Raw genomic sequence first — 27987 nt, forward strand, 5'->3', positions numbered from 1 at the left:
CCCTCCTAACGATGGGGTGCTACTTTAATTTAATATGGACTATTTATTTATTAAATTTATAGGCCACCCCAATATGTACAGCTAGATCCTTATGCATCAGCCTTTAGCCAGAAGTGTTCCTGCTATTCTCTGACTGGCTTCATACATCACACTTAATGTACTTATTTTGGTTAAACGTGTTACACAGATCTACCCAACTGTAGTTTACTATGTAAGCAGTGATGAAACAAATGATGATTTAACGTAATGTGTGAGACTAGGCACTGTAACTGCAATGGCAATTGGGCTACAACTCCTATCATCTCAATTTGCGAGCTAACATTGATTGGACTTTAACTAAGGGGTGGCTGCAACAGCATATTATTTTACATGTCTTGCCCCCTCATGCAAGCATTCACTTTAGTTTTGACAAAGGTATAGTTATATTTTAGTTTAAGATCTCCATTTAATTTTCTAGTCAAGTTACATGCTCCCCTTTTTGTATTCCTTAAAAAGGTAAAATCTTCTTTAAACTGAGTTCAACCAGCATCTTTATGGACACAACCATGGAAACATTTTGCCTTCTGTCCACACTTCCTATATTAGATATTTGATCATGACTTGTAGCTAATATAACACATGAAGGGTACATGTATTTAATATGACTCACTGATTACTGATTATAAATCTGTTTTTCCTAAGGAAAGGAAGAAATGCTGTTGTAACTGGAGCACAAAAGATCAAAATTGCTTTGATTAGGAATGTGTGTAGATGAAAAGGAAATACAGATTTACGTATAAAGTGTGTAAGCAATGTCCTTCAAAGGCCCACCTTCAGCCCTTACAGAACTTGAAGGTACAATATAAGTCCCTCTTAAAAAAAAAGAAATGCTTGGCCATCAAGGTGGAATGGCAGGAATTAATTTAGATTTTAAAAAAATGGATTTCTTCTGGCAAATTACAGCCAGGGGGCTGAGTAAATCTCCACCCTTACCAGTTAACCAGCATCCAAGCATTGGGTAAGGTCCAAGCACTGGTTGTGGTCCAAGCATTGTTAGGAGCATTTCAGAGTTTTGTATGCTGATTCTGATATAACTGTAAATAATAGTGACATAAATTCCAATGAAATGGACAGCTGGCCTCCAGTTTTGGTGTCAGAGGTAGTTCAATTCAAGATTCCTTGAAGGTGGGTAAGGCCCCAGGCTTTGACTATGTCCTACCCAAGATGCTTAAAATGAACTCAAACTAGAGGGTGCCTCTGCTTGCATCCCTATTTACGTTTATCAATCAAACTGGTCATGTTTGAAAAGACTGGGGGCACGCAATAAATTGTACGAATTTATAAAAAAGGCAGCAAGACTGACCTGGTTAACTATAGCTCCATTAGCCTTCTGAGTGTGGTTAGCAAATTCTATGCTAAACACTCATATAAAAGCTATAAGACTGGATAGAAACAGAAGGTATAATCAGGGATGAGCAGGCAGGATTTAGAGAAGGAAGGTCAAGGATAGACAACATTTTTGTTCATCTTATACAAAAGTACATTAAGGAAATGAAATCCTCCCTCTATATGTGGCTTTTTTAGATTTTATATCCATGTTTAATATTGAGAAATGTCCTTTGGGAAAAACTAAAAAAATATGGCTATTAATAGGAGCCTCCTTTTTTGTTGCAGAATTTATATTTATATTGAATTTATATTCAAACACTTCTCTAAGCGTAATGTGTGAGAAGGCATAACTTACTTGGATCCCACTCCGGTACCATACGTCCGCAAAGAGAAGATTATCAGGGATATATCCTCACCCCATCTTTGTTTAATACATACTGTGTCTTAATTCTATGGTGGATATTCTATATAATCTCAATTTTTGTGCTCCTAAAGTAGTACTGCATAAGATTCCCATACTTCCTTATGCAAATGATACTATTACAACACAGATTCCCACTGGACTTAAAAGAGTAATAATTTTTTTTGTATTTAATTTTTATATTTATGATGTAATTGTTTTTATTCTATTTGTTACTGTTTGCTGCCAGAGTCACATTGAAATGGGTAGCTTTACAAACTGATTAAATAAATAAATAACAGCTATACTTCACTGTACCAAGCAAAACCACGTGGCGTTTAATTTCAAAAATGTCCAAAAACTGGGTTTTGCCAAGAGAACAAAACAACAAACCTGGATAATAGAGAGGAACAGGATTGACCAGGACCTTCAAATATTTTGGGGTGGTCTTCCATTCCAAAGGACCTGGAGCATGCTAGCCTTAAGATCAACTGCTATTAAGTGTTTCTTCTTTATTAAAGGTAGACAATTAATACCAGCTGCATTAAACTTTTTTGAGACCAAATCCTATATTGCACGTAGGTGGGAACTTACGCCAAGAAGGATGCACTGGACCTGGTACAAACAAAATTCTTGAGAATTATAGGGCACAGCAAATGTCCAGGTTAGATTGGAGACAGGAATGCCCAACATTGTTACAAGCTTGGAGGCTGATGGCTAATTATTGGCTTAAAACTCAGTTCTTTCCAATAGGTTTGCCACCTTTAGTTTTTGCTGAAGACTTCCCCTCTCTATCTACTGCTACTTTCTTTTCCTGCTTGAAATGTTTTGGGGCCAGGGTTATAGCTTTGCACTTTCTACTTGTCTTTTTGTTTACTTTGTGGTTGACCATTGTTTTCTGGAATGTTTTTTCAATGTTCACATCCAGCCTACAACTTTGATATTCCATAACATTATACCTCCCCCCCCCCCTTTTCTTCTCTTTAGGAAATCATGCAAAGTGATGCCTTAATTTGCAAGGTATCCAGGTTTAACATTACTTTTCCCCAGTAAAAGATGTCCCATATTTGGTTGATGTCTAATCTAGTGATCTAAGAGGATCCAAAATCTGCTATGTATGAATAATTACAGTTTGAAGATATGCTTCCTTACATTTTTTATGTTATGTTCTTGATATATATTAATGCTGTCCAGGTAAGGCTACATGATTTCCCTAAATCATGTTGCTGTAACAGGACAGTATGACTTTTTATTTTTGCTAAATTAAGCGAGCCTTTTACTTGGTGAAAGGGATGTATGGAATGGGTGGGGGATAAGTTGAAGGTGTATATTCCCCTATTAACTGAGCTTTTTGTTAACATATTGCAGAAGCTGCATCATAGAATTTAATGAGGCAAGATTGAACAGGCATGTTCTGCTTGGAACAGTCGAACAGTTTCTTACTGCTTCTCCACAGTAGGACAACAAATTTACACCATGGATGGAGTCAAAGTAACACTCTAAGTATGCCAACTCATGAGTTGCATTAGAATCAGAATCATCTTTATTACGGTCACAGACCAGAACCACAAACAAAAAATACATTGAGAAATTCATTAAAATGAATTAAAATACTTTAAAATAAAATAAAACTAAACATAATATCTTTGCAGATTGGTGGGATCATCAATGGGCAGTCAACGTCTGCCTCATTTTACAAACAGTGCAACAAAATTTAGCTACATTCAGGGAAACTAAATCATTCTGATCAGGTAGCAACAACCGCACATAAAAAGGATCAGAATTTCCAGGATATTTTACCAGATGAGGAGTGATTAAATGGGTCCGTGAATCCTTGTAGAAAATACAGTATAGCAGGACATGTACTGTAGTTTCAATAGCCCGTTGTCCACAGGGGCACAATCTCAGCTCATATGGGACTTTTTTGTATCGGCCCTCCAAAACTGCAGTACAACGTAATGCTACAGTTAGTGCCCTCCAAAGTTTGGGGATGGTTATGTAATTTAGGTATCTCGCTGGCATATAAGAAAAGACTTGACTGCTCAAAAAAACATTCTTAGGAAGAGCAGACTGGTCCTGCTGGACTTCCAGGTCTTTGATACGCTGTTTGAATTCACTGAGTGCACGCTCATAACCCATCCTTAGCAACGCCTCCCTAGAAAAGCCAAGATGTTGGAGTTTTTGTAAAATAGTCCTGGCCCATACTGATTGATAATTGTCCTTAATAAGGAAAGAACCCAAACCTGTAGGAAAAAATAGTAGTATCAGCCAATGTGCTACAATACAAATCCATGCACCTGTTTCAACTTTGGGCAGCCCTGCCTCCCTCCTTAATACATTTGGAGTGCAGGGGGGTACCTGAAATATGGCCCTTAGGAATTTGGATTGAACCCTTTCCAGAGGAGTGAAGGAAGAATAAGGTCCTAGCTGTGCGCCAAAGAGTAATTGTGTACGAGCCTTAGCTGAATATAACTTCAGTGCTGCTGGGATATACTGTGCTCCTCTGCATGAGTTGCATTATAGCATAAAATATAACTGGCAGGGTTCGCACAATGCATAAAATCAGAAGCCCTGGTTCCAATTTACATTTAGGATCATAGCACACTAAATCACAAAAGTTGCACAGCATTTGGTGGGAACCCAACTGCTGCAGTTTGTGTAAGAAGGGAGGAACTCAGTTTATATGAGAAAAGACAGCCGAGGTGTGGTGGAAACTAAAGACTCTGCCTTAATGCACTATAAGCCTGCCTGTGAATTTACTCTTATAGTTTTCAAGATTGTTTTTATTTCTGTCTAGCAATAAAAGTGACTTTCTTAATATAGTTCACATTTCTTTGGTTTGTCAGTAATGTGGGGCACAACAATTAGAAATCAGAGCATATGGCTTAATCCACTGTACAAAACCCAACCATGGTGTATTCAATAAACCATGATTAGCAAACCACAGTTTAATGTAATGTGCAAGCCCAGTCCACGAAGACTGAGTAGTTGATAGCATTCTTAATCATTTTTATTTGTAAACAAATTAAACATGGGGCTCGACAGTTTGGAAACCAGAGCTTATGACTTAATCCACTGTGCAAACCCAACCATGGTATATTCAATAAATCATGATTAGTAAACCACAGCTTAATGCGATGTGCATGCCCAGCCCATGGAGACTGCGAAAGAGCAGACAGGATTCTTCACCATTCTTATTTGTAAACAAATTAAACATACGCAACAAATATAACTCTTAACTGCAAGCTTCCTTATGAAGCTCTCAGAACTGCCGGCTACTTTTCTTTTAGAAAACAGAAAATCCACAGTTCTGCTCCGAGACCAATCAGAAGCGGGATAGCCGAACGGTCAAAGGAATTTTCTTCTGCGACGGGGATCGCGGCCGTGACCGAAAAATCTTGCCAAAGACGGGAAGCAACTGCAGAAACTCCCGACGCAATTCGGTTTCCTTGAGACAGAAGCCTCGCCCTTCGGCCGCTGTCACCCCGCTGTGGGGGAAGATTCGAGGAAACGCGGACGGAAACTGGCCGGCACCACCCTCAGTCCGCGCGCCCTCGCCTTTACGCTGTGGGAGAAGCCACGCCCCTGCCGCGCTCGCGGAGGCCGGTGATTCCGGTAGTGACGTAGAGAGGAAGCAGATCTCCGAGCGAGAGACGCGAAGGTGGCGGCGCTCGCCCGAAGTCGTGGGAGCGGCAGGAGCAGCGGCATGGTGGATTACAGCATCTGGGATCATATCGAAGTGTCCGACGATGAGGACGACACTCACCCCAATATCGACACCCCCAGCCTCTTCCGATGGCGGCACCAAGTAAGGGACGGAGGCCCCGCGCCCCAGCCCCTTGCCGGGGGCGGGGGACAAAAATTGGAGAGAGATTCGTAGAGCTTCTGGGCGGCTGGAGGGTCTTCTGAAGGGTTGGGTCGTAGGGGAATTTCGGCGGTGGCCGCTTTCTCACAGACGACGTGCTATATAAGCTGCGGGGCCTTCCTCCCGCTAGGCCCAAACGGGGCGGGGCGGGGCGGGCGCTGCTCCCCGGAGCCTTCGCCTGTGAAATCTGCTCCTCCGCTGGCCAGCCAAGCAGCTCGCTGCGAGCAGGCCTTCCGTTTCTTCCAGAGGCACCGCCCCTGCCTCGCTGCGGCTGGCGTGTGGGAGCTCCTTTTCAGAGCAGCTCCTGCGAAGGGATTTCTGCAGTTTCCTTCAGCGCCCGCCTTTCCTTGGCCCAAGCCTCCCTCTGTCTAATTTACAGTGGGGCAAAAAAGTATTTAGTCAGCCACCAATTGTGCAAGTTCTCCCACTTAAAAAGATGAGAGAGGCCTGTAATTTTCATCATAGGTATACCTCAACTATGAGAGACAAAATGGGGGGAAAAATCCAGAAAATCACATTGTCTGATTTTTAAAGAATTTATTTGCAAATCATGGTGGAAAATAAGTATTTGGTCACCTACAAACAAGCAAGATGTCTGGCTCTCACAGACCTGTAACTACTTCTTTAAGAGGCTCCTCTGTCCTCCACTCGTAACCTGTAGTAATGGCACCTGTTTGACCTTGTTATCAGTATAAAAGACACCTGTCCACAACCTCAAACAGTCACACTCCAAACTCCACTATGGCCAAGACCAAAGAGCTGTTGAAGGACACCAGAAACAAAATTGCAGACCTGCACCAGGCTGGGAAGACTGAATCTGCAATAGGCAAGCAGCTTGGTGTGAAGAAATCAACTGTGGGAGCAGTAATTAGAAAATGGAAGACATACAAGACATACACTGATAATCTCCTTCGATCTGGGGCTCCATGCAAGATCTCACCCTGTGGGGTCAAAATGATCACAAGAATGGTGAGCAAAAATCCCAGAACCACACGGGGGACCTAGTGAATGACCTGCAGAGAGCTGGGACCAAAGTAACAAAGGCTACCATCAGTAACACACTACGCTGCCAGGGACTCAAATCCTGCAGTGCCAGACGTGTCCCCCTGCTTAAGCCAGTACATGTCCGGGCCCATCTGAAGTTTGCTAGAGAGCATTTGGATGATCCAGAAGAGGATTGGGAGAATGTCATATGGTCAGATGAAACCAAAGTAGAACATTTTGGTCTAAACTCAACTTGTCGTGTTTGGAGGAGAGAGAATGCTGAGTTGCATCCAAAGAACACCATACCTACTGTGAAGCATGGGGGTGGAAACATCATGCTTTGGGGCTGTTTTTCTGCAAAGGGAGCAGGACGACTGATCCGTGTAAAGGAAATAATGAATGGGGCCATGTATCGTGAAATTTTGAGTGAACACCTCCTTCCATCAGCAAGGGCACTGAAGATGAAACGTGGCTGGGTCTTTCAGCATGACAATGATCCCAAACACACCGCCCGGACAACGGAGGAGTGGCTTCGTAAGAAGCATTTCAAGGTCCTGGAGTGGCCTAGCCAGTCTCCAGATCTCAACCCCATGGAAAACCTTTGGAGGGAGTTGAAAGTCCGTGTTGCCCAGTGACAGCCCCAAAACATCACTGCTCTAGAGGAGATCTGCATGGAGGAATGGGCCAAAATACCAGCAACAGTGTGTGAAAACCTTGTGAAGACTTACAGAAAACGTTTGACCTCTGTCATTGCCAACAAAGGATATATAACAAAGTATTGGGATGAACTTTTGATATTGACCAAATACTTATTTTCCACCATGATTTGCAAATAAATTCTTTAAAAATCAGACAATGTGATTTTCTGGATTCCCCCCCCCCCATTTTGTCTCTCATAGTTGAGGTATACCTATGATGAAAATTACAGGCCTCTCTCATCTTTTTAAGTGGGAGAACTTGCACAATTGGTGGCTGACTAAATACTTTTTTGCCCCACTGTATATAGCCTTTAACTTTCGTTTCAGAAAGGCTCAAGGACCGAGTGCATTTGCATTTTCTCTCTTAAATCTCCTGTGTTCCCTAAAATTTCTGTCAAATTTTAGATTTTAAGTACTGTGGGAAAAAGGATTGTCACCAATCCTTGGGCATCTGTTGTAGCATGTAACTGTTATTATTGAACCGTTGGTTCAAAATGCGGCTGCACAGACAATCTTGGGTGCCCCAAGAACGGCACATATAACACCTTTGCTGCAGGAGCTGCACTGGGGGCCAGTCTGCTTCTGCATCTAATTCAAAGTGTTGGTTATTACCTTTAAAGCCCTACATGGCATGAGTCCAGGTTACCTGAAGGACCGTCTCACTCCCGTCACATCAATCTGTCCCAGCCAGTCAGCAAGAGAATGTCAGCTGGTGGGGACCAGGAGGACAGCCTTCTCTGCCATTGCCCCCACCCTTTGGAATATTCTCCCCCCAGAGGTGCAGCAAGCCCCTACCCTCCTGGCCTTCTGGAAAGGATTAAAGACCTGGCTCTGCCAGCTTGCGTGGGGTAATAACAATCTTACACAATCCTGGGGGTGGCTGGCGCTTTGATGACACTTCCTGAGTGACTGCCAATTTTATATCTATTCTTGGATCTATTTATTTTCTATTAAGAGTATTGTATATTGTAATTTTAATAGATTTTAACTGTTTTGTAAACTGCTCAGAGTCGTTTCAGTGAGATGGGCGGTGACAAATTTGACATGTAAATAAATAAATTAGTCCCTGCAATAGTTTACTATCATTCCTAGTATATGAAGCACTGGAGGTAGTCATACTTACTTTGGCCACTTGCTATGGTTAATTTAACCATAGTTTACTCTTTAATCCAATTTTTGGATTGGTTTAGCATACTAAATCATAAACTAGTCACATAAGCTGAGTTTGAATAGTTCACTAGGCTAAAATGTGGTTGGCTAAATTGTGGATCAGTGTATTGAGCAAACCCAGCCAGTACCTTGTGTGTCAGAGATATGCCTGCTAAGGGTAAGGCAATTATTGCCATTTTGTAAAGGGGAGTGTTCTGCCCAGTATCGTTAGTAGTAGTATTCATACAACACAGTTAACAATCGTAGTATACTCAATCCGGTTTTCTGGTTCCCATGACCCAGCAAATCATTAACTACACAGAACTTAGCACCGCATATTAAGTAAAATGTATTGGCTTGTTTGTGGTTCAGTGTATCATGCACACACAGCCACTGAAAGTATACTGGATGGGAGCTTAAAAAAAGGCTGGCTCTTCAATGGCTTTAATGCCTGAAGTGCTATTACAGGTAGTTCTCACTTATTGACCACAACTGGGACTAGCAACTCCATCACCAAGCAACACAGCCATAGTCACATGACTGCATCTGACTTATGATGCCAGTTCGAGCTGTGGTTGTTAAATGAGTCACCTCAGATCATTAAGCACACCATCGCACAACCATGACTTGTGACATGGAAAAATAGGAGTCCTATTCAACATTTTCAGAAGTAACAGAAAGAGGTAACTCAAACAGGCCCGGTGCATATATGTTCAAGTGAAGTCAGCCAACATGATTTTCAGTTCTTTATCTGGTGGAAAACCAGCATGTCGTTCAGAAAAGAGAGGAGCAAGCAGTTTCAGGAGGAAGATTCTTATTATATGTAACTACTTGTGAGATATTTCAGAGAAGGCAAAATATATACATATGTATCATATGCTTTTAAAAGGCTTCCATGTTTCTAATGGAATATTAAACATTAATTCTTTATAATTTATGCAAACCAGTGAATGGCATGCTTTATTAAACTAGAGCAATGGGTGATTCAGTCTGTAGCACCAAGTACACTACACACATAGCCAGTCACTGAATGTATGGTGCCATTTTCCTCACCCCCCAAAAGCACTCTTTCACTGAGGTTTCAAGCTTACCATATCACTGAAATGTGAAATAAGCCAACATTTTTATCTGTTTAACTTGCATCCCTTGATGTAAGTAAACAAGTTCAAACTTGTAACAAACTCTCACAAACACTATTTGGGTTGAAGCAATCTAAGATGGTAGCTATTTCAAATTCAAAGAATACCATAAGCTAGAAACTCAGTTAAAAAGTAGTATGTAATAAGAAAGGAACTTTTTCTTTTTGGTAAATTTCAATGTTACATTATTCTGTTAACCAAATTAATGGATTTTTTTCATCCTATTTAGTTTGATTCGACTTTTAAAAGGAACAGTTCTAACCTAGTGTTCCCAGCAATGTGCAAATATCCAAAAGCCAATATCCAAAATGATATGGAATAATTTAGCATGGATAATAACTGTGCAACTGTGGCATGTTTTCACCAAAAGTGTACTGTGCAGCCAACTACAAGGACTACATACTAGCCCATCTCCCTTCCTCTGTAACTCCCTGGAATTGAGTTATTTATAAAAATAATAAAGGCGGGATAAAAAAATCTAAAAAAATGCCTCAGTATCTTAGACTCTGCTTTAGTTTCAATGATTTCAGAAGACAACAACTCTCTATACAACAAAAGATTCATACATGTTTGCTGGTTTCTAAAATATAAGCTGAAGAAATAAAAACAGCAAGAATAAACAGTTTTCAGAGCAACATGATCTCTAAAATGCTTATGTCCTAAGTATAAACTATTCATAGTCCATGAGCTAAGAAAAGATATAATCTATTCCGACCTTGTATGTAGGCTGTGGCTTAGCCTAAATTGTATTAGGGCATATATCTTTTACTGGATGCAAGAACCTGTATTAAAAATCTTGCAAGCATGAACTCAGTGTAAAAGCCAGTGATTCTGGAAGGCTAAATCGCAGAAGGTTATATTACGATAAAAAGAAGTTGCTTTTCGCATAGCAAATACTTAATATTCTTCATCTAAATGATTACTTCCTGCTGCTCTTGAATTTAGTTTGACTAATTTAGTTGTAATATTTTTTCTCTTGTACTTAGGAATAATAGTCCTCCTATCTTGCAGATGTACAGTGTTAACAGATCGTTTAGATGTAATTAATCTTGCATTACTGTGATCTACAATGTGATCTGACCTTGATCTAAGTCCTATTAATACATAAAGAGGTTCTGTTAAACAAATAAACAAAAACCATGCAGGTATGTTGAATTATGTCTTAAATGAATATATTGAGCCAACTTTCAGTGTCTTTGTTGGCAAAAGTACACTATGTGAAACTTTAGATTTAGTAACAAGTGCTACCTCCTTTAGCAGCAGTGACTTCAATCAAATATTTCCTCTGCCTGTTGATCAATCCCAACACATTAGCTTGGAGATTTCGGGCCATTCCTCTTTTACAGAACTGCTTCATTTCATTAATATTTTGGGACTGTTTTGCATGAACTGCTTGCTTCAAGCCATATCTCAACATTTCTAATAGATTAAGCTCAGGGCTTGGTGTAGGCCATTTCAAAATGTGAAATTTCTTCAGCTTAAGCTGTCCTATTGTTGATTTAGTAGTGTTTTTAGGATCATTGTATTGCATGACCTAAATTCATTTAAGCTTCAGCGAGATTGATTCTCTGATATACTGCTGTAGAATTTCCTACAACCCAGAATTCATTATTCTGTCAGTGATTTTGAGTGTCTTAGGTTTTGGGGCTGTATACTCCCACTGCCATGCTTCACAGTTGAGATGAGATTCTTTTGTTGTAGTGCAGTGTTTCATTTTCTGCAATCATAACATTTCTTATCAATGTCAGAAAGTTCCACTTCCATCTCATCTGTCTACAGAACTTTGGTCCAATAGCTGTTAGATCATCTACTGGCCTTTGGCAAACCTCAGGTGGGCAGCCATGTGTGTTCTGAAGGATAGTGATTTTCATCCTTAGTATCCTCCCACTCTTGTTCAATATTTTCCTTATGACAGATGCATGAATGCTGATATTAGACAATGCAAGAGTGGCTAGCAGATTCTTTGCTATTACTGTATTGTACTCAGGTTCTTTTCAAACTCTTAGAATATTGTATAACTTGCCGTTGAGGTGACACTTGGACAATAATTCCTGGGGAGAATAATAGTGGTGTTGCATTTTCTCCACTTGTACACTATCTCCTTGACCATGGATTGCCAAAATCTTTGCCAATGATTTTTTATTTCTTTCCAGTTTCATGAGCTTTCACACCCATTCTTCTTAAGTCTGTGAATCTGTCTTTTAATCTGGATATAATTCCCTTCCAAAAACTCTGTTGTGAGGACAGAGTCCAATAGTGGCAAACTGTGTGTGTTTTATAGGGGAGGGCTCCTCAAATTCAACATAATTGTCATATGTTGGATTGGGACATTTGATTCAACTAAAGGAGTTGATTAGTTAATGGCTTCACATAACATTTTCTAACAAAGTTAGTGAATGTTGGCTCAGTACATTCAATGGAGTCATGACCTATTACACTGTTTTACGTGTGTGTTTAACCAGAAGTTCTTTTTCTGTCAGTAAGATTTAGATGAAGTTCAAATCACACTGTTAGGCATAGTACTGCAGGAATACAGATAGTTCTTAAGGGTGCACAAACTTTCTTTTATTATTCTAAAAGGAATTTGTCAAATGGCAGCATTTATTAAATGCATAACTGTCCTTTCGATCAACTGATGCCCATGAATAAAATATAATTAAAATCAATAATACATAACAACATGCAATATAGACAGCACTGTAAGACAAGATAAAAGAGGTGAAACATAAATCAAAGCAACATTTTAAAAGGTAACTGTAATATATAGTTATATTCTCTCTCCCTCCCTCTCCCCAGAGAGATAGATTTAAAAATCCAAATCTTAAATGCTGGAATTACTGTTATTTTGAGAAGCTAGCTATGCATGGTATTTGTTAATGTAAGGTCTTTTTTTTAAGATGAGCCCAGAGGCATTTATAAGAGAACAAGAAAAGTAGTCTTAAAGAAAACCACTATAGTAAAATTAACAATTCTTCATACTTCAAATTAATAAATATATTTAATTACATTATAGGCTCAGAAACATATTCTTGAATACATCCTAAGTGGGTCCTGCAAGGGAATATAAATAATTCTGAGCTGGAAACAGATTTAGTTTATGAGCTGTTGATTTCATTGTGACCACTGTAAATGTAGAGCCAGTTCTTTTTTGAGAACAAGATACTTGGCTAGCAACTCAAACAGGGTAAAAGCTCCTTTTTACAGGCATGTGTGTCTTGTTAAAAAATAAAGATTCTGCAATTAGATCATTTACTAATGTAAAGACTAGTGGTTTATATGTAGTGGTTTATATGTAGTGTAAGTATTCATGAAACCCATTGTATGTTGGCAGATAACGGATGGACGTAGATAGGATACAGTATGTAGCAGTAGGTTCAGGACATGTTTAATGTACTTTTTAAAAACATAATTGTGTTAAGCTTAATGAAAAAGCTATTAGTTTAAAATGTATATAAACTACAGGCCTTCTTTAATACACTTAATGTACTGAAGTTTCAAAGATCATAAGATGTCAAATAATGTACATAATAAATGTTTTAAACATAAGTATTCATGAAACCCATTGTATGTTGGCAGATAACGGACGGGCGTAGATAGGATACAGTAGGTAGCAGTAGGTTCAGGACATGTTTAATGTACTTTTTAAAAACATAATTGTGTTAAGCTTAATGAAAAAGCTATTAGTTTAAAATGTATATAAACTACAGGCCTTCTTTAATATACTTAATGTACTGAAGTTTCAAAGACCATAAGATGTCAAATAATGTACATAATAAATGTTTTAACTTGTATTGTCATTCAGCCTTTCTAGGTAAATTGTACTACTTTTGTAAAATCCCAAAGTTTTAAAAGTATCTTTATTGAGTAGCTGATTAAAGGTAATGATGCAGTTATGATCTCTTATTTCCCCCCCCCCAAATATTACTAGTAATTTTAAAATAAGAATTGCTCTAAAGCATCAATTTCTCATGAGGAAAAATAAAATTTAAATTTCTTATTTTTTAAATTACATTTCTTATTTTTTATTTTTCCAATAAGGTCTAAATATGTCTAATTACCTTTAATGCTGGAAAAGTAACTGATATATTAGAACCAACAGCTTACTAACATTAAAAAGTTGCTAAATAATAACTTTCAAGCTGACCCCACAATGATACATACCCAATATCATTTCCATTCTAATATCTAACTGAGATTAATTAATAAGCCTATGGTATTATTGAAAATCAGGTAAATTAAAACCACCATCAGCATAAGACATAACTTGAACAATGGTCTGATATATTAGTAATTTAGTACATAATTTAGTATAATATATATAATTTGGGCAAACTTTGCCCTATGTAAATCTCATCAACTTTGGCTCTCTTCATCACAGTGAAGTTCGTACTTTCACAATTACTCCTTGTTCAATAGAAATTTCTGAAGACTTCAGTTAAAAGCCATTGATGCTTGCCAGTCTGGAAAAAGTTGCAAACCATTTCTAAAGTTCTGGGACTGCATGATCTGCAGTTGGAGACTTAGTCTTGAAATGGAGAAGATGTAGCTGTCCCATTAAAATCACTCCAAGAGTGGCTGTCCTGTCAAAGTCACTCCAAGAAGGCATCATACATTGTCCAGAAAGTCACAAAGAAGCCTAGAATAGAATCCAGGGATCTGCCTCAGGATCTAGAAAATTTATATTGTTGAAGCATGAATTATGCTTTGTATCAGAGAACATCACCTTGGTGGGATGGTCCAAAATTCATACATGATGTTGTGAAAGACTCATCACTAGTTACAGGAAGCGTCTGGTTTTAATTATTAAAGATAAAGGTTTGTAACCAGTCACTCAATCTAAGAGAGTGATTACTTTTTCATACTGGTACATCATATGTTGAATGACTTTGCTTACAAAATAAGTAAAACAAGTGCCAAGCTTTGGTGTTATTGGTTCACTTTTCTGTTTATGTATCAGTACAACCCACATAAAGTTCTAATAGATTCAACAGCAGAGTTGCAAAATATGAACAGGAGAATTTTTTTTTCCCCACAGAACTCTATATAAATATATCATGGTGTTCCTATTTATCTTCATCCTGTGCTAGAATTTGTGGACTGGTACTTTCATTAGTGGAATTTGTGTTTTAACAGTGGATCACGGAACTTTGAGATAGTAGGGTCAGTATGCTTTTTTTAGAAATTAAAAATGCTCCTTACTTATTAAAATGTGCCAGATGCTTTATTTTCATACTAATCTGGGTAGTAGTTGTCACAATATGAATATCAAAGTAAAGGATATTTTGATGTTAGGAAGATTTATTTAAACATTTAACGTGTTCTCCAGGCCCGAATTGAACGGATGGAACAGTTCCACAAGGAGAAAGAGGAAGTAGATAAAGGATCCCGGGATTGCAAACGCAAGCTAGCTGAGTGCCAGAAGAAGATAAAAGAACTTGAGTTGGCCAAGATAGAGAGTAGCAAAAGTGAGCTGCAGAGGTTACAGACTGAGGCACAGCAACTCAAGAAAGAAGAAAAGAGCTGGGAAGATAAAGTAGAGGAACTCAGGAAGAAGGAAAAGAACATGCCCTGGAATGTTGACACTCTTAGCAAAGATGGCTTCAGTAAGGTGGGTCTTCCTAATTTTTGGTTAAGTTATGTTTCTGTTTTGCTTCTGAACCTTAAAATGCAACTGAGGGGACTTGGTGTGACTGTCATGGAGGCTAAGATATATGGATCATATAGCTGTATATGCTGCCTGTGTTTGGTTATTTGGCAGTAGTGGAATAAAGATTGCTTTCCAGCTGTTCACATTCCCTAAATCCTAAGGTTTCCATGGATAATTTCAAAAGCAAATGTGAGGTTAAAGCAACAATAGTGTTATTTTATGGAGAATGAATGTAGCCATTTTATAAGAAAATATGCTTGGGCTGTCTGGAGCCAGCTGTGATGTAAGGGATTGTGTCTTACTGCATTGTTGCAAGGAAAAGGGACAGTGGGAGGGGAAGAAAGCAGTTTATTTCTTTGCTTTAAGGTAGAGGTGGGGGCTAATCTCTCTAGTTCCCATGGTGTAGGCCACATGAGTTTAGGGAGTGGGACTTTGTCCTCTTGAAACTTCTGCCCTCATCTTCTACTTTCTTTTTGCAGGTGAGGCATGGAGCCTTGAGGGGAAAAGGAAAGGCTCAGGTGACGTGGATCTGATCTTGTTGACACTTCTACAAGAGCACCAGCAGGATTAGCTGCATCTGTGCCTTTCCTTTCCACCCTTAAACATAGGGGGTACATGCAGAGCTGGTCCTGTAAGCTCTCCAACAAAAGAGAAGGAGGCATAGGTGAAGTAGAGGGACTTTGAAGAAAGTCAAACTTTGCTGAAATTCTGTGGGATTGGTGGGCAGAAGTCTATGTCTTCTGGCTGTAAATTTATTTATGTCAGGCAAACAGTCTGTTTTAATTTGATGGAAGCAAAAATGAGTTATGGAATGAAAAGATGAAGAAGCCTCAAGAGGTTTTTCAAAGAAAAGTAGGATATAAATTTAACAAATAAGTAAAATGGGTTGTGGCCAGGAATATTTTGAGTCAGATTACTTGCCAACTGTTTGATCAGGGTAGCAATAGGGTATAAGTTTAACCATTTGCTAAATCCTTTATAGGATTGGTTTAGCTGCCTTGAGAAAACTGGTTTGTTTTCTTAGTTATCCCTAAGACGTTTGAGCTGCTTCAGCTCTTTATTCTTTTGCTACTGCATTACTTTTCAGCTTAGATTGTTTTGGAAATAGTTTAATGATATTGAGATAGTGAGGATTTGACAACAGCGAGGAAACATTAATGTGCAGGAATGGGGAGCCAGTAGCTTGTCATACATTGTTGACTTTCATGGCTGATTTTTAACTCTTCAGCAGTAAGGCTGAAGCAACATCTAGAGGGCCATATGCTTCCCAATTATGCAGTTGTGTCACTAACATGGCTTCCTTTACTATTGTAGAGTGTCTTTAATGTCAAAGCTGAACAACAAGATGAGGAATCTGAAGAACAAAAAGAGAAGAAGCACAAAACATTTGTGGAAAAATATGAGAAACAAATCAAGCATTTCGGTAAATCCAAAACTAGCTTTTTCATTTTCTCTTTCAGAATTCATGAAATATTTCTGGATTGTGGTCTGTAGGAGTGTTTGCGTATATCAGCAAAGAATAATTGTAGGAGAAAAATGCAGTGGTCAGTTTTTTTCCTGGATTACAAACTTGTCTAACTATGACCAGTTGGGACCCATGTAGCCAACTGTACTTGGTTGAAAAAAAGCAATACACATTTTTGGGGGAAAAGTCGCTGCAAATTAGGCAATCTAAATATGTTCAGATTGCATTGGAAAATTATCATAGGGAGTCAGCTGAGTCAGATATTCCAGTCAGTGAGATGACATCCACCATTAAAAGCAAAATATAATGACAACATGTTGATTGCCACTGTAGGAGTTGGTTGTACATGACACAGGCTTGTAGATCATGCCAAGATTAAAAGAGAACTCTCGTGTTCTAGAGAGAAAATTTAACATCATTGTTATTTACTTAACTTACTTACTTAATGGGACATAAAAGCCACTCAGATCCACTCAACAGAGCTGTGAGCAGCTTACATTCCCTTCTACAAACAACAGTATAATAAAATGAAATAATAACAAAAATTGATTGCTCTTTAAATGGTGTATTGTTTTTTCTTCGATTGTTTCTATTTATCTGGTGGTGGTTCCTGCTTATCTGGGTATTAGTTAATAGGTATGTAAATAAGAAGGATGTGCTTAGCACTGTTTGCCCTTTTTAGTTATTTATTTGTCACATTTATATAGCTGCCCATCCCACACAAAGCGACTCTGGGTCACGTACAACAATTAAGGAAACAGCAAATAGATAAAAAACTATCATCATAAAAAGACAAAAAGGAATTATTAAAATGAAATATTATTAAAAAATTTAAAATATACAAACCCCACGAAGAGAGCAGAATATCAAACATAGTGGAACCATCTAAGAATGTCTCCAGTTCCCAAAGACCCCCAGGACTGACGACATTACAAGGACTTGAGGGATTTCCTAAATGATAACAGGGAGGGACTTCCTGAACAACAGCAGGGAAGGGGCGAGCCTCACTTCAGGGAGCCACGGCAGAGAAGGCCCACCTCCTGGGACCCACCAGATGCAAGTCCCTGACCATTGGAACATGTAGCATACTTTCCCTGTCAGACCTAATGGGACAGGCTGATGTAATCAGGGAGAGGCGGCTCCTCAGATAACCTTTTTCTTGACCTGTGCTTGCTACAGCAAACAGCCCTAAGCGCATCCTTCCCCGTCAGGCTCAGAGAACACCATGAACCCAAAAAGCTACATATATTCTCCATTAGTGCATGTCACCTTTTGGTACAAGTCCTGGCTGGGAAAATTATCCACTTTATAGGCTGTAGAAAGAATTGGATTTGATATTGCTACTTTCCTGTTCTAAAGGAATGCTGCGGCGCTGGGATGATAGTCAGAAGTACCTATCTGATAACTCACATCTTGTATGTGAAGAGACAGCCAATTATTTAGTCATCTGGTGTATCGATCTGGAAGTAGAAGAGGTGAGTGTGAAACTGATGAAGCTTGTCCAGAAGTTTCAGATGAAAATGATAAGGTTTGTCTATCAAAAATGGATCTGGATCACTGAAGTGTATGGAGGGCAACAAATTCTTCTAGTGTCAGAGGATTCTGTCTGATCACCAAATAATTTCTGTATAGTGGCTACAAACTTCTGTGAAATTACTTTTTCTGTTACAGAAACCGAAAGCTTTTATGACTTATGATTTCAAAATGAATGAAAAATCATTGAAAAATATTGGTTACTGTTAAGGCAAGCTTTTAAGGATCTTATTCTAATCTGTTCTTCATCTTATGTCCAAATAGCATTTACACACTTAATATTATTTGGATACCAATAATTGCCAGCGTTCTTTTTTCTTGAACCTGCAACTATTGCTTATGGTTACCTAATAAATGGCTAGGGCAATTGTTTATTAAACATAATCTGATTCTGCTTCAAAAGATTAACTTCTTCTGGCAGTAGAATTATTTCAGTTTTGACTTTGTGTCTGGTAGCATAGCAGATGTGCCTTGCTGAGTCACTTGTTGCTGTCTTGCAGCCAGATTACATGCCCAGAAGAAAATACTTGCTTTAGAGATGCCCTCATCGATTTGTTGAAATCAAAAACTGACATATGATAATAGTCTGGCAGTAAAAATTAGGAGGAAACAATGACGACAGTACGTCATGAGCGTAATAATCATAATTTTGGGCCAGCTAGTATCCTATGTCTGGAGTCTGAGAAGGAGATTTGAAACTATTTTGTTTTAATTATTGAAATATTTAATAATGTTTTGATCCAAATGGAATGAAATACAGTGCTCTCTTCCAGTAGTGGATGAGGTAATACCTTTCCCCTTTCCATTTCTCCACATAAAGTCAAAATTTGCTCCAGAAGGTTGGACCTTTGGGAACAAATTTTGGGTGCTGATGATGCAGGAAGCTGCAGTTGCATTTCAAGAACGTATTTTACTTGAGCTCTTAGAGCAGTGAATAAGAAAACACTAAAAGAAATTCAAAACCATTAACATTTCAGAGAGAATTAACTCTATATTTAAATACTGAAGAGAGTTAAAATATCTCCACTGACAGCATAAAACTGAGTGAAAATAACACTGATATTGATTACGTTGAAATGTTTTTTTGTGGGCAGGAAATGCCATAGAAAGATTCCCACATTCCTAACAATTTTAGTCACAAGGTATAATATAAATATGCCAAGCTGGCACAAATCTGATTTTTAAGAATACGGTATAGATGCCTTTAAATACGAGGTTTGTAATCTGGGAGTTCTCCTGGACCCAGCCTTGTTACCAGATACTTGGGTAACTACAAATTAAAAGGAATGCTTTGCCCAGCTGCAACTGGTGTGCCAGTTTATATCTATATGATAAGCAGTGGTTTTACATTATATAAGTCATCTTCTGACTGCAGTACTGTGTGAAGTCTCAAATCACTTGAAATTAAAAGCAGTGTAAAAATATTGCAGCTAGAAGCTTTACTGAGGCATGGGACACCTTTATTGTCTGTTCTGGTTACCAGTTCATTTTCAAATGCAAGGATTATTGCAACACGCTCTACACATGGCTGTCCTTGAAGACCGCCTGGAAGATATACAGTGGGGCAAAAAAGTATTTAGTCAGCCACCAATTGTGCAAGTTCTCCCACTTAAAAAGATGAGAGAGGCCTGTAATTTTCATCATAGGAATACCTCAACTATGAGAGACAAAATGGGGGGAAAAATCCAGAAAATCACATTGTCTGATTTTTAAAGAATTTATTTGTAAATCATGGTGGAAAATAAGTATTTGGTCAATATCAAAAGTTCATCCCAATACTTTGTTATATATCCTTTGTTGGCAATGACAGAGGTCAAACGTTTTCTGTAAGTCTTCACAAGGTTTTCACACACTGTTGCTGGTATTTTGGCCCATTCCTCCATGCAGATCTCCTCTAGAGCAGTGATGTTTTGGGGCTGTCACTGGGCAACACGGACTTTCAACTCCCTCCAAAGGTTTTCCACGGGGTAAAGATCTGGAGACTGGCTAGGCCATTCCAGGACCTTGAAATGCTTCTTACGAAGCCACTCCTCCGTTGTCCGGGCGGTGTGTTTGGGATCATTGTCATGCTGAAAGACCCAGCCACGTTTCATCTTCAGTGCCCTTGCTGATGGAAGGAGGTGTTCCCTCAAAATCTCACGATACATGGCCCCATTCATTCTTTCCTTTACACGGATCAGTCATCCTGGTCCCTTTGCAGAAAAACAGCCCCAAAGCATGATGTTTCCACCCCCATGCTTCAGAGTAGGTATGGTGTTCTTTGGATGCAACTCAGCATTCTCTCTCCTCCAAACACGACAAGTTGAGTTTAGACCAAAATGTTCTACTTTGGTTTCATCTGACCATATGACATTCTCCCAATCCTCTTCTGGATCATCCAAATGCTCTCTAGCAAACTTCAGACAGGCCCGGACATGTACTGGCTTAAGCAGGGGGACACATCTGGCACTGCAGGATTTGAGTCCCTGGCAGCGTAGTGTGTTACTGATGGTAGCCTTTGTTACTTTGGTCCCAGCTCTCTGCAGGTCATTCACTAGGTCCCCCCATGTGGTTCTGGGATTTTTGCTCACCATTCTTGTGATCATTTTGACCCCATGGGGTGAGATCTTGCATGGAGCCCCAGATCAAGGGAGATTATCAGTGGTCTTGTATGTCTTCCATTTTCTAATGATTGCTCCCACAGTTGATTTCTTCACACCAAGCTGCTTGCCTATTGCAGATTCAGTCTTCCCAGCCTGGTGCAGGTCTGCAATTTTGTTTCTGGTGTCCTTCGACAGCTCTTTGGTCTTGGCCATAGTGGAGTTTGGAGTGTGACTGTTTGAGGTTGTGGACAGGTGTCTTTTATACTGATAACAAGGTCAAACAGGTGCCATTACTACAGGTAACGAGTGGAGGACAGAGGAGCCTCTTAAGTAGTTACAGGACTGTGAGAGCCAGACATCCTGCTTGTTTGTAGGTGACCAAATACTTATTTTCCACCATGATTTGCAAATAAATTCTTTAAAAATCAGACAATGTGATTTTCTGGATTTTTCCCCTCATTTTGTCTCTCATAGTTGAGGTATACCTATGATGAAAATTACAGGCCTCTCTCATCTTTTTAAGTGGGAGAACTTGCACAATTGGTGGCTGACTAAATACTTCTTTGCCCCACTGTAGTTGGTTCAAAATGCAGTGGCACAAGCAGTAACAAACACCTCTGAGTGTACCCATGTGTCACCACTGCTATGCAAGCTGCATTGATTGCCAGTCAGCTTCTGAATGCAATTCAGGGTGCTGGTTATTACCTCTAAAGCCCTGTATGGCATAGGGCTTGGATATCTGGGGGACTGCTTATCTCCAGTCAATTCTGCCCGCCCAATACGGTCCAGCAGAGTGGGTGCACTCCAGGTGCCTTCCATTAAATGTTGACATCTTGTGGGACCAAGGAAGCATGCCTTCCCTGTTGCAGCCCCCACCCTCTGGAATGGCATCCCTCCGGAGATAAGGACAGCACCCTCTCTCTTAGAGTTTCAGGAAGCTTTGAATATACAGCCTGTGGTTGATGTTTATTTTTTGTCTAAGGCCCTTTGTTGATTTTGTTGTTTATTAGACCATTTTAGTCTGGGCCCATCTGTCTGATTTAATGTATTCAGCTGTTTTTATGTTGTTTCTAGTTTTGTATGCCACCCAGAGTCCATTGGAGTTGGCCGGCTAATACATTTAAATAAATAAATAAGGTGATGGTTAATACATTTAACTCTTAAGTGGTTTGGGATTTGGCTATTTGATGGACCATTTCAACCATGTAACATTGTCTTTGAAAATAAAACCATTGTACCACTCTTAGGATATGCTTTGCCTTTGAGTCACAACTGTTGGCAGCATGCAAGAGCATGTTTTAGTAATATCACATTGGTAGAACATCCTACAGTAGAATTAGTTCAGTGTTTGCAAGCAGAATAGAATTAATTTCTTTAGATTAGCATTTCATTTAGTTCTCTTTTTTTAAGCCATTGCACTCTTGGTTTTCTTTTTAGCTCTTAAAAACATGATAAAGAAATCCTATCCCTCAAAGAGTTCCAGTGTCAGAGGTTATGGGAATCCAGCATAGTCCTGGGCTCATGATGGAAGGAGGGGATTGGTATTCATGCTGTTTTGGGCATTGGGGCCAGTTTTTCTCCCAGTGAAAGGGACATTTTTTAAAGCAGGTAACCCCATAGTGAAAGATTTTTAGTCCTGCAGATCCAGAATGCTCTCAACCTACTTATTCCATACTCCTTTTTTCCTGTCCTGAAATTGCAGCTGTGTTGTCAGAATGGAGAGTTCCAGATATTTTTCACAGAGTCCAGAAAGAGGAACAAAGATCTGATTTCCTTCCTCTGAAGTCCAAAGTTTTTTCTCTAACCTCCTTAAAGGGAAATCTGACAAGTTCTATGATGCTTGGATGCTCTTCTAAAAACCATGGAATACCATCCACAATGATTTTTGGCATACTTGTGTATCTTGTAAACTGCCTAGAACAACTCCTTTGGGGAAGGGAAAATATGTACATTTATTTTAAATAATTAAAGTTGAAATATTTATTTTTTTCTCAGAAACATGCCCTGATGGAGCAGGTAGCCCATCAGACCATAGTGATGCAATTCATTCTTGAGCTGGCCAAGAGTCTGAAGGTTGACCCTAGAGCTTGTTTCAGACAATTTTTTGCTAAAATCAAGGTGAGTCTTTTGTCCAGGTAGGTGAGAGAAAGTATACTGTTATAAACACAAAGGCAATACAGTAAAACTAAGCATACTTTCTATCATAGCAAAACCTTGCTCACAGCAAGTGACTTCTGATTATGGATGTCCAAAAGTCTTATTGTTTGATACTGTGCAGTCTTGGTGAATGAATCACCTGTTCTTTTTCCAAACTCCATTCAGACAGCTGACCAGCAGTATATGGAAGGTTTTAATGATGAACTGGAATCCTTCAAAGTCCGAGTGCAGGACCGGGCTAAGGCACGTATTGAGAGAGCTATGAAAGAATATGAAGAAGAAGAGCGGCAGAAACGGCTGGGCCCAGGAGGCCTTGATCCTGTGGATGTGTATGAATCCCTCCCATCAGTGAGTAATGCAAGGAAGCTGGTGCTTCTACCAAAATTACTTGATCCTTTTGTTTCATTATGTGTTCATATCTGCATATTTTGTAACTAACAAATACAAAACATTTAAAGCAAATTGCTTTGCCTTCTGCCTTCTTTAACTGCTGTGATGTGAAGTAAAAATACATTATAGTTTGTGTGGCAATCACAAAACTGATTTTCATTTAGTTATGTATTTGTGTGGCAGAGTTAGTTCCATCTCAGATCAAATTTGCTGCATAATTTTTTTTTTGTGGAGCACTGTTCATCATTTTAAAATTAAATTAAAACAATGATTACAAATGCACAGCATACAATACAAGCAGAAACAGTAGATAGCAAAAAGCAGTAACATGATAAAAGGCCTGGGAGAATAAAAATATGTTTGCCTGGTACATGAAGCTGAATAAAGTCCTCACAGCTCAATGGAAGGAACATTCCAAAGCAGTGATGAGGGGGGCTACCACTGAATAGGCCCATTCTCAGGTAGGGATGAATTTAGAGTATTTGTACAAACATTAAAAAAAAAAAGTATCCTTTAGATATTATAATCTTATGAAGAGTTTTATAAAGTTAGCACATCTTGACTTATGGGTGGAAATGAAGTGGGAATCAGTGAAAATTGCATACAATTAGCATAATAGCATTAATTTTCTTATATTTGGTCCATCTGCTTCATTACTTATTGTTCTTCAATTATATATTGTTTTTCCTTCAAAAGCAGTACATAGTATGTGTGCAAGCATTTACAACAATATCATTTAAAACATTCAGCCATAACCCACAAAAATAATATGATCCTACATATTGCCCATAATGTCCAACAGTAATGTTCAAAGGCTAAATTACCCCCAAAATATTCAGGTGGGAAAAAAAATTTTTCAGGTGAACTTATCTGATTTGAATTGTTAATTGAGTTTTACCAGACCTGAGAACGAGTCATAACTCCTTCTTGAAGGAATTTCATAATTGTTGACACTCATCCATAAGAAGACCTTCAGAGGCAGTTCTAGGTTGGATAGTATTGCAGGTTCTCTATTTAAAACACCTTTTTATTTTTAAAAATTTATATGGCTGCCCAACTCACAAAACTGCAACTCTGGCCGGCATACAACCATAAAAACAAATCACAATTTCCCAACAAAAAATCTGCAACAAGAACAGAAGACATATTTGGGGTATACCAATACGTACATCCTCCCAGGATGAGCTTACCTAACATCCTGGCTCCAATGCCTAAGGGAAGATCTGGGGTCTTTAAAAAACTTTTGAAATGCAAAATGTCAAAGTTCAGGAATTTTACTTGTCTGCTCACCCAAGACAAATAAAAACTCTTGGGTGGTAAATAAAAATGAATGGGTGTATTGAGCAGGGCAAGGTGGTCAATATTACCTGGATCTCTGCCCCTGCCACGGTTTTCTTTTCTTCTGATTTGTTCTTAATATTCTAACCCTCCTTTTGAGTATATTGCTAAGATTATGTTTACCCACAGTTTTCTTCCTGTTCCTACACTGTCTACCACATATGTGTATAAACACCCCACTTATCCTGTGTGTCAGCTGGATGAAGACAGTTGGACAAAGACAATATATGTGTACTTGAAAGCATTCTTAGCTATTCTGTGGCTGTCGATAGGAAGGAAACAAAGGGGAAAGAATTACTAGTAAAGGCTATTTGGGGATTTATGCAGCATGCATGGTTTCTTGTTTTCTCCCACCTGCTTGAGAGAGGGAACAGATACCCAGAGATTTTTGTTGTTGGCTTATTTTGAAGGAGTAGGGAGAAGGAGAAAATGACCAGAATGCTGTGCATTTTCCTGAGGTTACTGAAATCATCTTCCGCTTGGCTCACTTTGCAGGGTTATGTGCTAAAATTAAGGGCAGAAATTTCTATTGGTAACAATAGGAATAATCTAAAGGTCCATAAAACATAATAGGGGCTGAGAATAACAAAGGACACAATGGTAATTACATATAAATCAAAGAATGGATTCTGAAAGTGAATGTACTGGCTTACAACAATAAAAATGAGATCTTTTTACATTTTTAGGAACTGCAATTAGAATTTATGATTCATAGTAATTTAATGTGAATTCTGTATTAATACAAGCAGTTCATCCTAATTTATTTACTATTTTTTTGGCATTGACTAAATAGAGCATTGACAAATAGTTATTCTAGTGCTGTTTTGCATTTGGAACATTTATCCTCAGCATTATTATGTAAACAGTTTATTTCTCTCCTGTTTCATGGTGGAAGGTCATGCTGAACCTGAAAAAAAATCTTACCTATGATTTCTTTTGTTGATGCATTTCCTTTCCAATAATATGTAGAGTTCCATTTTCTGTCTGGTTAGTAATGTGAGCCAACATGACTTATGTAACCAGTAAGCCATATAATACCAATTTTTTTTTTAATCCAAGTTTTTTCTTTCTCCGGGCTTCCCAAGAGTGGGGTAATGACTTCCAGTCACCTTTTCTGGAATGTTCCATCTTAGCTATTCACTGCTTTTTTATCCTAGGATGGATTTCACATTTATGATGACTGGACAAAGTATCTCCATGGTTTCCAAAGAGGTTATGCTACTTATGATCCTCTCTCAGCTAGCATGAAAATCACACAGAATAAAATTCAGCCATAGCTACTCTGGCCTAGCACTACACACAATTCTCTCCAGCCATAGAGTTGCCTGTCTTAATTTGTGGTACCTTTTTGGGATCAAAGGATTAGGATGTCCTGTTCTCCTGGCTGCCATTTTCCCTGACACTCTGTTTTTGCATTGCAGCAGATTATGCTGGTTTTTTCCTTCTTCCCAGTTATAGAAGCCATTTAATGTGTCTCACAGCAACTGCCCAAGTTCTTGATTAGGAGCCTTTTCTAGCTTTATTATCTGGAGATATTTTTTAACTAGATGTTCTAGTTAACTTTCCCTGTCTTGTATTTTTGGAGAAGGTTTTTCTTCTGTAAAACGTTGGGTTTAATGCAAAAGTTTTTCCACCAGACTGGAAAAAATTATTTCCTTACAATTGCTTTTTCTCATGCTTCAGAAGAAACTTCATTGTTGTCTTGAATTTTTAATGGAATGATGAAGTAGTATTAAGAATGTAGTGCTTGCCTATGCGGATTCTTTCCTTTGCTTGCTACAATATTTCTTTCTTTTGTCAGGAACTTCAGAAGTGCTTTGATGTGAAAGATGTGCAGATGCTTCAGGATGCTATCAGCAAAATGGAACCCGCTGTGAGTATCCTTGGAACTGGTTTAAGAATTAGGTTCTACATTTCCTCTATGCTACAAAATTTTATTTCCAGATAACTTCAAAGAAATACTAGTTCCTCTTCTTATATACTTGCGTATCTGTGTGCACTCTCTTGTCTGACCAGTGGCTTGGAGATACTTAGGCACCATTGTCAATTATTATTTAACTCTCCCTGTGCCTTGCAAATTTGAAGAGCCTGCAACATCCTTGATTATCCTTACTCCTCTCAATTTCTGGTATGCATCTATGCAAATTAAATACTGTATTCCCTGATTGTTAAGAACCCAGTAATGGAAACAGCAGTTTTTTCTGGTTAATCTTTCTTTGGCAGACGGCATCCTCAGTTCAGGTATTCTTCCACTTGGGTAGATATGGTATTGACTGTGCTTCCAGTTTTCTGTTCATTAGTGCACAATTTGTTGATTTAAAATTGTTCATAGTTCAAAGATACCGAAAGTGTTAAGACATGCAAAGATTGAACCTTGGTAAATTTCTGTATTAGTAATTTCTGTATTAGTAATTGGACTTGATATGTTTGTTGATTACTGACTGTGCATACTCAGAATGATACCTAATGTCCTAAGCTAGAGAAGAAATGTGGGAAAAACAGTAGTTGAACTTCATGAGTTGGACTGGTGTGTTTACTGAAATCAGGAATTTCAGTAAATTTTGGCACTATCACTTGTCTGCCTGTCATATGTTCCTCTTTGAAGATATACATGCTGTTTTTAAAAGATACTACCGCTACTTAGTGTTTTGTTTGAATTGTTAGGATTTCTAATGTGCAATATGTACCTTCAACAGTATATATTTTGTATCCCTTACAGGAAGCAAAATACCATATGCAGCGGTGTATTGATTCTGGCCTTTGGGTACCTAATGCACAAACAGCAGAAGGAGCGGGAAAGAGTGACAGATCGGAAGGTGTCTATGAGGAGGTTAAGAAGGAGAGCTCTGAGGAAGAGAAAGGAAACCCCTGAAGCCTTGGCTACATGTCTGTAAAGCAGATTGCCCCATTATCTTCTGCCCATTCTTTCACATCAAACTGTTTAATGATGATGTGCTTTACACATTTAGACACTTCATGATTGTATGAGCTGCTTCTTGACTGGCTTTCTTGCTCACCCTATGAGAACAGTTTCCAGCTTGTACAGCGTTGTTATCTATTGGAAGCCAACATTTCAAGGGAGTCCATGCAGCATAATGCAGGTCCAAAGGGCTTGGCATAGCAGTTCCACCTTCTGTCTTGCTGTGGTGATGCAAGTCAGTGTCCTAGTTACAAATGTGCTATTAATATCTATCTTTTTGTTTGACAACCAGTGAAAGCTATTGAGCAAATAAAAAGGTTGAAATAGGTGAGATTGATATGGTGTCAATGAG

At 38.7% G+C, this 27987-nt stretch overlaps 1 protein-coding gene across 1 annotated transcript; it reads left to right on the top strand.

Annotated features, from left to right (window-relative positions):
* The first annotated feature begins 5381 nt into the window (after positions 1 to 5381).
* On the top strand, positions 5382 to 27972 carry CDC37 (cell division cycle 37, HSP90 cochaperone). The gene is made up of 8 exons (XM_007431253.3): positions 5382 to 5576; positions 14930 to 15211; positions 16565 to 16673; positions 18075 to 18190; positions 22826 to 22948; positions 23153 to 23335; positions 26517 to 26588; positions 27435 to 27972. The coding sequence occupies exons 1-8, from the start codon at positions 5475 to 5477 to the stop codon at positions 27585 to 27587; spliced, it is 1140 nt and encodes a 379-aa protein (XP_007431315.1). The 5' UTR covers positions 5382 to 5474; the 3' UTR covers positions 27588 to 27972.
* Positions 27973 to 27987: the final 15 nt, after the last annotated feature.

This window comes from Python bivittatus, unplaced genomic scaffold, assembly GCF_059951505.1.
Source record: "Python bivittatus isolate LINGU-HERP-01145 unplaced genomic scaffold, Pbiv_v1 ctg000220_np1212, whole genome shotgun sequence".
NCBI lineage: Eukaryota > Metazoa > Chordata > Lepidosauria > Squamata > Pythonidae > Python > Python bivittatus.